The 13,427-nt window shown below is 40.2% G+C and overlaps 1 protein-coding gene across 1 annotated transcript in view; it reads left to right on the top strand.

Moving 5' to 3' along the window:
- NRG3 (neuregulin 3) overlaps positions 1-13,427 on the top strand; it is a 1,269,559-nt gene that overhangs the window by 532,695 nt on the left and 723,437 nt on the right. Inside the window, exon 2 of the mRNA XM_045293415.1 lies at positions 2,643-2,772. Within this exon, the coding sequence (XP_045149350.1) occupies positions 2,643-2,772 (130 nt within the window). The remainder of the gene's footprint in view (positions 1-2,642; positions 2,773-13,427) is intronic.

Here is a 13,427-nt window from a genome sequence, read left to right as displayed (position 1 = left end):
TGGTCAGACAGGCTGGTGTGCTTCTTCCATGTGAGCTTTGATGCTTCTCAGCTAGATGGCCACTTGTTTGTCTTCAAGCCTTTAAGACCTCAGACGTTACATCTTTTGGTAGCCGGGCACAATGAGCTTTCTTCCCCACATTTTCTTATATTCATATTTTTCTTCAGCAATTGTGTCAGGAAGGTGTGCATCCTGGAATGCCAATATAACTTATTATTTTATCATATCTTACACTACCCGGCGTCTCCCTCCACCCACTTTTCTGTTGCCCATCCCCCAGGGAGGAGGTTATATGCAAATCCTAGTAATAGGTACCCCCTTTGGTTAGATGGGAAACCATTCATACTAAGTCTGGTGTCTGTGCACCCTCTCACCTCTCACCTCTCCAGAAGCATTCACTCTTATCTCAGATCTTTTTTAATGTGCTAGTATGATGGACATACGAGCAGGAGTGCAATCAGCAAAACGGATGGTAACCCCTAGAGACTGGTTGTCAGATGGAGACTAATTGAGTGCAATTGCTTGGCCATTGTCTTGCTCTTGGAATCTGTAGCTTGTTCAAGGCCCTGATTATAAAATAAGGTTCCCACTTTTTATGTTGTAGGTTATGTTCATGAAAAGCTGTTCTTGGATGATCAGTGAGCATCAATAAATGACAAATAAGGAATTAAAGGAAAAGTTAACTAACGCATCATGGATTAATATACTTTGACACAGCATAGCCATCTTCAGTGTGGACTCTAATATTGACTGTTTTCCCTCTGTGCTCTTGGGTTTGAAATATTTCCTATGGGGAAAAAAAAAACATATTGTGTGTGACTTTTTATTACATTCTATCTTGAAGAACAGAGCTTCACGACAGAAGAAATCTCTTGGAAATAGAACATGTGTCTATTTTGTGGAGCCTTTATTTGGTGCCACAGTATTAACCAGGAGATAATCTCAAATGGAAAACATAAACTAGGTTTCCTTGTACCACCAAGGGAGAGACTAGAAGTGGGGGGTTTTAATGGTCACGGAATATAAATGGTATATGAGAGTAAGCGGGTGGTCTATGTGAATCTAAAGACAGTGTGTTTTCATGTGCACCACTGTTAACACAAGTACACTTAAAAAGACCGCACTATTGTGAGTTTATATCAAGCCTGTGCCAGCAAAGATGTTTTGTTAGATTGTGATGCTGTCCCCAAGGATCCTCCCTTCCATCAAAGTATGCACAGTGACGTCAGAGTGATGACCTTTCCTGAAGACATCTTTGCTTGATAATGTGGCTAAAGTTCAATGCCGCCCTCAAAGAACTAAGCACATACAGGATTGGGTAAACTTGGAAGGGAATAAGGAGCTCCGTATAGCCTGTGGAAGCTGTGATATACATTGATAATCAGTGATAAGGATATCTAAGGGGAGGATTACCAAAACACTGAAGAATTCCGTAGGGATGTCCAGTTTTAAAAAAAGGGGACCCAGGGGATATAAGTGGTGTAAGAAGAAATGGTGTGATGGTTGTTCGCATTGGGGGGAAGTAGAATGATATTTGGAAATTAAAGTTTAGAGTGTTTAGACTATGAGACCAGATTAGGCAGTCAGACAAAATTTGAGACAGCCAAAGTCCTTATGTGTTTTAAAAATAATTTTAGCTTTTCCCTTGGGGATGGGATTTTTACATATAAAAGGAAGGGGTATGATTTCTTGTTAGGAGGTAAGGCTACCTTGAGTTTGCATAAAGAGTAGGAAGAAGTACATGGTGACCTCCATTTAGGAAGCTGCTATAATATCTTGTGCTGTTGAACTATTAATAATCTGGATTTATTGAAAAAACAACTTAAAGATCTTAAACTCCTGAAAAATGTATGCACCTTTAACTTTTGAAATATAATTTTTCTTTTATGCCACACAGGAATTGGTACTAATATATCAGTTGCTAAAAGCTTAGAGTTATGTCTAAATGTTATAATAATATCAGTTCTGTAGGTTGCACATATGTATACTTAGTTTCATATCTGGAAGACATATAGATGTGTAGCTTAATTTTAAAAAGTTAAATAATTATGATTTTTAAAATTGCATTTGTAAAAATTATTTTCACATGACAATAATTTGTTACATATTTGCTAGAAGCATTCTTCACATTTGAGAGTCAATTTCCGTGTTCTGAACATTTGCATTTTAATTACATAATAATATAAGGAGAACAATTAAATAATAATTGACTCAGTCATAGGACAGAACAAATCAATCACAAGATACATGTATGGGCTTTGTAGTGACATTTGGCAACAATACGGGCAAAAGTATTTCCATCTTCATGCAATATATTGATTAAAACTCAAATAATTTAGGATGTTTGATTCCTGTATCATTCTACTTTCACTGGTAATGTGTCCAAGATGAGATTCCTCTACAGTTACAGCAGTTACAGCAATGGTTTCATGTGAGTGGGGATATAAGGCAATAGAATGCATTGGTTGATCGAGCTGTTCTTGCACCATGTGGGTTCCTTCTCTTTGTCTAAATGTCCCAAGGTCAGAGGACATGTAAAGGTCTCCATACATGGGAGTAGGACTGAATGGGCCTGAAACAAGGTTGCTGGTATCAAGACGCCCTGCTGACAGCATTTTTTCCCCCCGTGCTTTCCTTGACAGATACAACGACATATTCCACAGAGCGCTCAGAGCACTTCAAACCCTGCCGAGACAAGGACCTTGCATACTGCCTCAACGATGGGGAGTGTTTTGTGATTGAGACCCTGACTGGATCCCACAAACACTGTCGGTAAGCCACTGTGCTCACACCCCTGGAGAACACCAGACCTCAGCCCTCCATCTGTGCTAATGTCCATGCAAGTCTTAATGATAGAGCGCATTTTAAATACCGAGCAGATGGAAGACTAAAGTCCCAGGGTGATGTAGACCAAGCTTAAGTTTCATCTGACCCTTTCAATCTGTCCATACGATGAAGATAATCCTTCACTCATATTACAAGAAGGCCATGTGCATGATGTGGGATTGAGGGGCATATGCTGACACTCAGAATTATCTTTTGTTGTAAATCTACAGACTGAGGTAGGACACAGGAAACGCTCATCTAAGATGTCCTTTTAGTCAAGATCTTGAACCCATGTTTGTTGTGAACCACCCTCCAGAGGCTGTCCTGGTGTCCGAAGAAAATTGCGTCTCATTTTGATGCTGGCCTGGTTTATTCATTTCAATCCATTTTTTTTAACACCTCTGATGATGAAACATTCTCCGGCAAGGCGGTGCAAATGAAATCATAGTGCTATTAGAGTCTCAGTAGAGAACTACTTAAGGGAATGTCTCTGTAGAGGCCGGCAAGCTATATAATTGGTTTTTAGGGACATAAGGTTACGTAACAGCTAAAAATAAATTAAAAAAAACGAATGGAGGTAAACAGTGCGATTTTAGACACTGCAACTTTAAGACTCAATAGAAGAATCAAATTAACATCTGAAAAATATTTCCCACCTAGCTTTTATTTCCAGCACTGCCCTGGTAATTTGTTTTCCCTTGAAATTGAGTATGCTTCAGTGATCATATATGCCCGCGCCCCTTTCTTTCTCTTTATTTACTCTGCTCATATGACACAGGTATTACATTAATTATTCTGAATCATGCAGCATGGAACATTGTGACTTTTTTCTTCCTTTCCATTCCTATTATAAAACTTGATTTTGTGCTACTTTGTAAGATGACACAGAGAAATAAATTGTGCTTTTATCAGCTTGCAAGATGCCCTCAAAGCACAGCTGGCTCTAGGAGACAACCTCTGTCCACTAGAGGGACTTGCTACCAGAGTGGACAACTGTCCTAGTTTAGAAAAAAATGTTATCTGTAATAGTACGTTTCTGTAAAGCTTACGATATACCCTAGGTCACTTTCCTGCACCTTGCATAAAGCCGTGTTCATATGAAGACTGCCAGTGCCATGAAGTAGAAAGACAATGGGGATGCTTCTTCCCTTACCTCTCTCCTCTGGCTCTAAGCATTATTTCAACCTGGACACAGGGACTTTTAGAAAGACTTGAGTGGGAAAGCCAAGGCTGAGCTCCGGTTTCAAGTCCTGCTTATGTTGATACCCCATCAGATCTCAAAGGTCTGTTTGTAATGATCAGAGAATCATGATACGGGAGAGGGCATTACAATCCACTTATGTTTCAATGGCTAGTCAACGGATGAAAGTTGAGTCAGAAGAATTAACTCAAAGCAGCGACTTGCTTTGATGGTGTTTGCTCCATGGAAGGATCACAGTTGCTCTGCCACAGCACACAGGCGGATTTGATTCTTCCTTTCTGAGTGGCCAAAAGAGCTAAGTAATTCTTATTGTACGACAACATACAATTCTACCCTATTCTCTATTAGTCCATGGGTTTCAGGTCTGAAAAAAATAATAGTAATTTGCTTTTGTGTACATGTAGATGTCTCAGTATTCTGACATACTTAAGCAGAGATATAGCTATGTGTTAGTTGGAACTCTGAACCTGCGTAATAATTTTGGCTTTCTGTCTTCATATTTTTGCATATTTCAGCACAGACAACCTGTTATTTAATCTAGAGTCACAACATAGCTAATCATGATAAAAGACTAGCGTACGAAGGACTGGGAACTCGAGTAGGTTAATAAATGTCTATAAATCTCCTACTAGTGAGTCTGAATAAATCACACATTGCTTGTACTAGCTATTCATCTTTCAGACTTTGCTATGAATAAAAGGCTTACATTTGTTCCTGTACCAGCTACTTTTAAGAATTCCAGTGTAGTTATTAATAATGTGTCATTTGGTATATTTAAGCAGTATGTTTCACTCATTCTTCTCCCACCTGACAAATGTTTATCGAGCACTTTCTAGCACCAAGATACCATTGAATAAATATATACAGAAATGAACTCAGGAATTAAATAGCTCTGCACTGTAATGCGCTTGCAGTAAGTGAAAGACTTCATCAATAGGAAGTAAGAAAAAAACAAGGGAAAGTATGTGAGGGCGACTGCCTGCTCCTAGTGGTTGCTTCATTACGCCATTAGTACCTGAATTATGCTTCACATTAAACGCAAGGGCAGTTATTAATGGACAGTGCATAAATATAGGTCATTACATTGCTTTCCTTTCACAGGTCTCAAAAATAGTAGACATCTGAGGGAGAACGTGATGATATATCCTTGTTGAAATATAGTAATCCTTTGAACAATGACACCACCTTTTAAATTCTTCTTGTCTTTGAAAAGATACCTTTTCCTTTTTTTTTTTTTGGCCAAGGAAGAAAAATAGTAAAAGAAGTACTTGTGAATCCAAAAAAATCCATGATCGGTATACTGAAAGGTCATACCCTAAAATGTGACCGGCTCTTCCTTCTTTGTGGCCTCTTCTGTCTTAGCCTGGAAGCTCCAGAGACCACTCCCCACCGAGGGCGATCCTGCGGGTGTTTGGAAGCCTTATGGTGGAGCTTCGAGTGTCACAGCGACATACAAGTCAACACAGTCCGGCAAACTCACAGACGAGTGGTGGCTAAATGGTGCCCAGTGACAATACCTAGTCAAAGGAGGCTCGATGCTCTCTGCTTTGTTACTTCTCTTGTTGTTTTAGGTCTTTTCAAGTCATTCAAGAAGCACCTGTAGCATTAGTAGTTTAAAATGAGAGCAAATTAATGAGAACTTCAGAGGAACAGTAAGGTCCTAGAAACGACGCAAGAATAGGAATTTGAAAAGCAATACCTTTACATAATGCGTGCGTACACTTGCACGTACACAGACATACATGCTTAGGAACAGAATTAAATCATTCACCGGATATTTCTATGGCTTTTCCATTCTATTTTCCCACAAACTTTTTGAAACTCCCTCATACAGAAAAGCACATTTAAATCTGTAAGATAATTTAATAAAATACTATCTAAATGTAAAAGGTATTATAAATATCAGAGAATCCAGACATTATAAGTGAAAATAGAGTGATATCTAGTAGCCTGTGTGATATAGTAAAGATGGGTGAATACATTAGAGGAAGAAATATAGACTGTTGGATCAGTAAATGGTCGATTAATTATATATTGTAAATATTTACATGTAAATATATTTATTTCAATCATTTTAATTGTGGTGCTGGAAAAGAATAGTGAAAGTACACGGGCAGAGAATATTGAAACACAGGTCTAAGCAGTAGGTAAGTAGTTAAGTGGTGAAGGCGATGGGCTAGAAAGCACATGTCCAAAGCACGTAAAAGACAAAGTCTCATCACCCTGGCCCCCAAGGAGCACTGTGGCCATACCTCTCCCAAGAAAGATCAGGTTGTCCTTTGAGCAATCCCCGGTGCTTTCGACAGAAGGAAACAGTACCTGGTCCAACACCGTCTCCACGATGTTTCCCATGATGGAGCCCTTAGGGCCAAACCATCTTTCTGATAGCTTTCCTTGTTTTCTCAGCCCTCTTTAATTTACCGAACATTATGTCCAAAGTACATGAGATCAGGTATCACCACCCTTGCCTCTAAGGAGCACTCTGGCCATACTTCTGAGACAGACTTGTTTGTTCTTTGAGCATCCTGTGGTATTTTAATATTCTTTTCTGGCTCTATAATTCAAATGCACAGATTTTTCTCAGTCTTCTTCACTCAGTGTCAAACTTTCACATGTATCGGAAGCAGGTGAAAATACCATCGCTTCAGTGAGGTGCACCTTAGCTTACAAAGGAGCATCTTCATTTGTCAATGCTCTAGAGAGGTCTTGTTCAGAAGACTGGCCCAGCGCACAGAGTACGTTGATTGCTTGGCTCTGCTTCCATGCGCATTGATTGTGGATCCAAGAAAGATAAACTCTTTGACAGCTTCAACCTTTCTCCATTTGTCATGATGTTATCTACTGGTCCAGGTGTGAGGATTTTGGCCTTTTTTACATTGAGTCATAATTCAGATTTGTGGCTGCAATCTTTGATCGTCATTAGCTAGTGCTTCAAGTCCTCCTCACTGTTAGCAACCAAGGTGTCATCTGTATATGATAGGTTGTTAATAAGCCTTCCTCCGATTCTGATGTGGATTCTTCTTCATAAAATCCAGCTGCTCGGATGTATTTCTCATCATACAGATTAAGTATAATGAGAGGTTATGATTCAGTTGCACACCTTCCTGAGTTTAAACCATGCACAATTCCCTTGTTCTGTTCACACAACTGCCTCTTGATCCATGTACAGTTTCTTCATGAGCACAATCAAAAGATGTTCTGAAATTCCTATTCTCCTTAAGGTTATCCATATTAAAAAAATGACAATCCATACAGTCAAATGCTTTGGCATAGTCAAGAAAACACAAGTGAACATCTCTTTTTAGTAGTCACTGCTTTGAGTCAAGCTCCATCTGACATCAGCAATGATATCCTTTTGCCACGTCCTTTTCTGAATCCAGCCTGAATCTCCGGCAGTCCCCTGTCAATGTACTGCTGTAACTGTTGTTGGATGATCTTCAGCAAAATTTTACTTGCATGTGATATCAGTAATATTGTTCTATAATTTTGGAAAGAAGAACCAACAACCTTCTAAAATGATATCATGATTGTTTTAGAATGGATACCAATAGGGATTTCTTCCACTCAGTTGAGCAAATAAATCTCTTCTACATTTCTTGGAACGGAGGAGGACTTCCAGTGCTTCACAAGCTTGTTGAAACATGTCAGGTTTTCTTCAGTCACTTCCTGGAATATTGTTTTGGGCTAATGATTTCCATGCAGCTTGAACTTCTTCCTTCAGCATCTTTTGTTCTAGCTTATATACTACCTCCTGAAAAGGTGGAGTGAGTAGCAGTTTGTGTGTGTGTGTGTGTGTGCACGTGCGCGCGTGTTTGCGCATGTGCGTGCGTGCGCGCGCGCGCGCGCGCGTGTGTGTGTGTGTGTGTGTGTGTGTGTGTGTGAATACAGTGACTCTATAGTCTTTCCAACCTCTTTGGATGTTTCCTGCATCATTCAATATCTTGCCTACTATAAGAGAGCTATAAGAATCTAACTTACAGAGAAATGTATGAGTATACGAAGATGCAGGTGCAAACATTTTGCCACAGGGTTATTTATAATAGCAAAAACAGTCGATATGTGTTAGAATATATCTATACATAAGATAAAGTCCATAGCACTGAAATTTTCAAAATTGATTTGCCCAGAGGAAAATGCTCATTATATTATGCTTTTTATTGACATCAACAGAGACCACTGGAAAAATGAACATGAAATAGAATCCCGATTCTAATATAGAATATCAAAAAGTTTACAACTATTTTCTTCTTTGAACCTTATGATTTACATTTCACATGAATTTCATTTATAATATGTAGTAGGTTATTGAAATAATATTTTAATGCAATTGGGCAAATAAACTACTAATCAATGGTTTCCTTAAGATTAATTATAATATTTGGGTGATGAGTTCTTCAGTTGAAAATAACTGTCAAGTGTAAGAGTGGCATACAGAGTCATAATTTTCTTCATGTGTACCACCTATTAAAGAAAGATTAGCCCTATATTTCTAGTCTTTCTTTTAAAAATGTCTCTGTTGTTCTGAAGTCTATTGTGATTCACAGCAACCCTATGAGACCGATTAGAACGGGATTTTCAAGGCTGCGATCATTTAGATTAAGTATTTGAATGTGCTCATTTCCTTCTTAATAATTCACCTTTACTTTTAAAACAATACCATCCCACCTCAAGTTACGTGTCTAGAAAATATTTTTAAAAATTAGATTAAGTAAGAAGACATGTCCTACAGAAATTAATCTGGGTAGAAAAGAATCACAGGTCATTACAAACACCTAGAATAAAAAATACTGTGAGTAAAAAAAGCAGAGGGTTTCCAGTGTTATTTTTATTTCTTACCATCTTATTGGCATGTAATCCACATACACAAATCAACCATTCATCCATATCCAGAAGAGTAGTACAGTCATTGCCACAATCAATTTTAGAACATTTTCTCTTTCCCCCATGATTAAATCAACTTTAAAAGGAGCTGTGTCGTCACATTCAGCTCTAGTGCTCCCTCGCCCTCTCCCCTTCACTGTTACTCCCCAAATCCCCTGACCCTCCCCACTTCTGCCCCCCCTTCCCTTACAAACCATTGCATCAGTTATTGTCTTTAGGCATACACTCCTTCTCTGTTTCAGCAACTGATAAACCCAACAGAAACAATAAAGAGCAAAAATGAAATGAAGTGGTAAGGAAAAAGCAACAGTCATATAAAGATAAAAGTACAATCAATAAGAAAGAAAAGACCACCATCAATATTTTAAAAGCCAAAGAAATTTTGTCATGAGATCACCAAGAGACCCTTGCAACTAGAATGAATTCAGGTCGGGTCTAGAGGGAGATTAACTGACCAAGTATCAAATTTAGCCCAGCATAATCAGGATTACATTGATCTTTATTTGATAGTAAGTCTGTTCCAGATATTTGCCTGTGGATAGTGGGGACCTTTCTGCGGCTTCACCTGACTAGATAATGCTACAGATAGTAGGTTTTAGGCTCCTACTGTCCTTCATGGCCTTCCACCAATTGGGAGTTGACAATCTTAGCTCTGATACGTTTCCCTTCATCTTATTTGAATTTTGGTATCACGCTAGCATTGGATCACACTAACTGGTGTTCTTCTTCGATGTGGACTTAGTTGAATCCTCATTTAAATGGATGCTTGCTTGAGTATAAATCTTTAAGACCCCAGACACTGTTCTGATCGATAACTGGTCGCCATCTGCTCTCTTCACCACACTTTGCTGTAGCAGCTTTATCTTCTGTGATTGTGTTAGTCTAGGTGGACTAGAGAAACAAATTCATAGAAACTCCTTTGTGTATAAGAGAGAGTTTTATATGAAGGGTAATTGTACATTAAGAAAACATCCCAACCCAGTCCAGTCCAAGGCCTTAAGTCCTATATTAGCCCACACGTCTGATACCAATCTATAAAGTCCTCTTTAGACTCACAAAACACATGCAATGTTGCCGAGTGCAGGATGACCACAGGTCAGTGGGTAGAAAGTCTTGGGATGCAGTGGTGTCATAAGCATGTCAGCTCTGGCAGGCATCTCTACATGGCTTCTCTGGCTTCAGAGGTCTAATTGCATCGGGGTAGGTCCATGCAGCTTCTCCAGTTCTGGACAATAGTGTAGTTCCATGTGTCTTGTTAGCTGCAAGGTTTCCCAAGGAGGAAAAACCAGATTTCCCAAAATTCTCAGGAGAAAGCCAAGCCCACACAGAAGACTCATTGGCTATGATCTGATTGACAGAGTAGACACCACCCCTGTACTCTTAATCCTCCTATTGGCAAATGATTATGTAACTACCACAGTGATCATTTCATGAAGACGAGTGTGGATCAGGGCCATGTTACCAGAATTAACTGTTCTTGGTTTGAGGCTGGAGTTAAATAGGATCCCGGAATACATGTGCTTATCTATGGAATCTGCATGACTGAGGTTTGCGTTGGCACTCATATGACAAAATCACACCCCCATAGGAGCAGGAACACCCACACTGACAACAAACCAACAGCAAACAAACAAAGAAAAAAAGCTAAAGGCAGGAAAACAGAAACCATGTCAACCAAAAAAAGTAGTACACTGTCGATCATCCCACTGGCGTATAAGGTGATTGCCCTCTGTCAGTATGAGGAATTCATGTGAGTACAGATCCATCTGAAGCCGCAGCCCTTGAGTTGTTACCTTACGCACCTCCTGGATCAGGTCTTCGAAGTGCAGATCCCTACCCAACAGATCAAAACCTGCCAAGTCACTGCAAGGGCGTCCTTCGAAGGATGGTGATTCAGGGTCTCATTCCACTGGACACCACCCAAGCCGTGGGTTCCCCCCAAGGTCCAATGACCCTCACTTCTACAGTCAGGGATGCCGTCACTCTCTGCTTCCTCTCCCATCCGAATACCCCAGTCCTCAGTCCATGGGTGCAGGCCACTCATTTCATTCAGCCAGACCTCGATATGAAATTCTCCTGGAGTAGGCCCTGCATGCTGCCATGCTGCCGGCACGGTCAACATCCAACTTCATCGTGCATGCCTGGCATGGTTCACTGCAGGTTGGGTAAAAATGTATCCTTAGAGTCTACCCAGGAACATAAAATCTGGTCCAATTTCCCCTAGGTTCTCTAAAATTGTTGTTTAACATCCCTTCTTGATCACACACCAGACTCATCGAGTGAACTATCAGCAGGTCTTCCAGAAGCTCCCCTCCTGTGTCCCTCGCTTGGTTTTCCAGCAAGGGTCTCCTTGATTTCCCTCAGCCTTGTCTCCACGTTGTATAACCTCAAATGGATGGTCATCTCCCCTCTTGAGCGAGTTACCCCAGACAATGTGAGGTCTCTTCCTTCCAGTTGGCTCGTGTTAAATATGCCAAAGGACGATGCTGTGTGGATGATAGGTAGCCTTCTCCCCTTTTGTTCAGGAATGGGTTCCTAGGGTTTATTTAATTGGTGTGTCTGCTTATAGCAGTGAATTTGTGTCATTTATTTCTGCTTTATGATTCCTTTCCTGTCTTAAGGATTGTGTTGTTTTTCTTCCTCCAGTTCTTGGAGGTGTTGTGTTAGGGTGTTGTTTTAGATTTCTCCTCTTTCTTCCTGTGTGTTTCGATGGCTATACATTGGTCATCAAAACTGATCACTGCTTTTTCTGTGTCCCAAAGGTTTTGCACTTAATCTTAGCCAAAAGGCTGCAAAGCCCTATTACACCAAAGTTTTGGGGGATGTTGTGTTTATTCAGTTTATTTATTTTCATGTCCTTTCTAGAAAACTTATGAACCTGGGCATTCGTGTTATCTGTATTATATTTTACTAGGATATGTGGATAAAGCCGTCACCATGGAAAATAATGCTAGGCATTGGAATCCACCAAATGTGTTTTGAGGCTTAGTCCAAGTTGAAAGTATATGTCTCTTCTGAATGGAAGCCCATTAAATGTTTCACTTGGCTTAGAGAGAAAAAAGACATATTCAAAACTTTAGAAAATACGTCATTTGAGTTGAATTTGACCTATCGTGAGAATTTCAGATATCTTTCAAGTGGTTTCCTTGAAGACGCTCCGATAATTTGAAATATTGGATGGCTAGGACAAGAGGAAAGTGGTCCAATGACAACTGTTGCCAGGGGTGATAGTTCAGCAAGGGGACTAATGGATGAGAGAGCAATCTGGGAAACTGTTGGTCATGTGGGGAGGTGGCAACAATGGCCAGTTCTACCTATTTTCAATGAAGGACTCCTCACCAACAAGGAAATGGTGTTCTTTTCCATAGCCTGTTGTGCCGGTAGCTTTTAAAATCAAAGCTTCCATTTTTAGGGTAATTGATAGGGCATAGCATAATGGCATGCCCATGACACTACGATATGCAATTACAGAACCATCCCTGCTACTACTTTGCTGTCACTTTGGAGGTCCATTACCTTTTCCCCCCAGCAAGGGTCCTCTTCATCAAATGGTTCTCCAGTCAGTTCTAGCTAATGAGTCCCTGTGGTTGGAGCAAGCATGTTGGAGATGGAATTTTGGCACACATACCTGAATTCTTCTGAGTAGAAGTGATTGAGGCTGCTAGATCTATATAGACTAGACAGGGTACCTGAAGTACGAAACGAAATTCAAACAGAAGTCCCTAGTTACTCAGGGATGTGTCCATGATATGGTTTGCCACACTTAGCTTAGGCATGATATGAGTAATGTGTAATTGCTGTGATGATAACAACTGGTTTACTGGTTGCCCTTGACAAGCAGACACAAAACAGATGAAATCGGTGTGCTACTCTGTGAATGAGGTTCATTGACATACACTACTTCATTCGAAAATAAAATAAACACAGAAAAGGGTTCTAGGAATGTGTGTGTGCATGGTGTAAGAGAGGGAAGGAGGGAGGGAGGGAGGGAGGGAGAGAGAGAGAGAGAGAGAGAGAGAGAGAGAGAGAGAGAGAGAGATCTGAGAGCACAGGGATGGAATCATGTTTAGTAAGTAAACATGTATTGTTTTTGGTGACAGGAAAGGTGACATTAAAGGTAATAACATGCACATAGATTGACCAAGACAAGTAATATCATTGAGAAGTCAACCACCACTCATCTGGTAGCTGTTCTCAGAGGTGGTGTGCTTATTGCTGTGATGCGGGGAGCTATGCCGCTGGTATTTCAAATACTCGTAGGGTCAACCATGGAGGACAGGTTTCAGCAGAATTTCTGGACTAAAAGGGACCAGGAATAAAGACGTTCCAATCTACTGCTACAAAATGGCCAATGACAATCTGATGAGTATCCCCAGAGCTTTGTCTGAAACAACACGAGCCCTGGTACGACAATGTGAAAAATCCAAAGGGGAGGGGCTGCATCCTCACAGTAGAGTTAACCTTATGTCCTAAAGCCTGGAAAATGGGGGGAAAGAGTCCTGTGAATTCATCTTAATCC

This window comes from Echinops telfairi, unplaced genomic scaffold (genome assembly GCF_000313985.2).
Source record: "Echinops telfairi isolate 266 unplaced genomic scaffold, ASM31398v2 ScPeMD7_2010;HRSCAF=2546, whole genome shotgun sequence".
In the NCBI taxonomy this organism is placed as follows: Eukaryota; Metazoa; Chordata; class Mammalia; order Afrosoricida; family Tenrecidae; genus Echinops; species Echinops telfairi.
The sequence above is the reverse complement of the archived record's forward strand: the minus strand, read 5'-3'. Positions and strand labels throughout refer to the sequence as shown.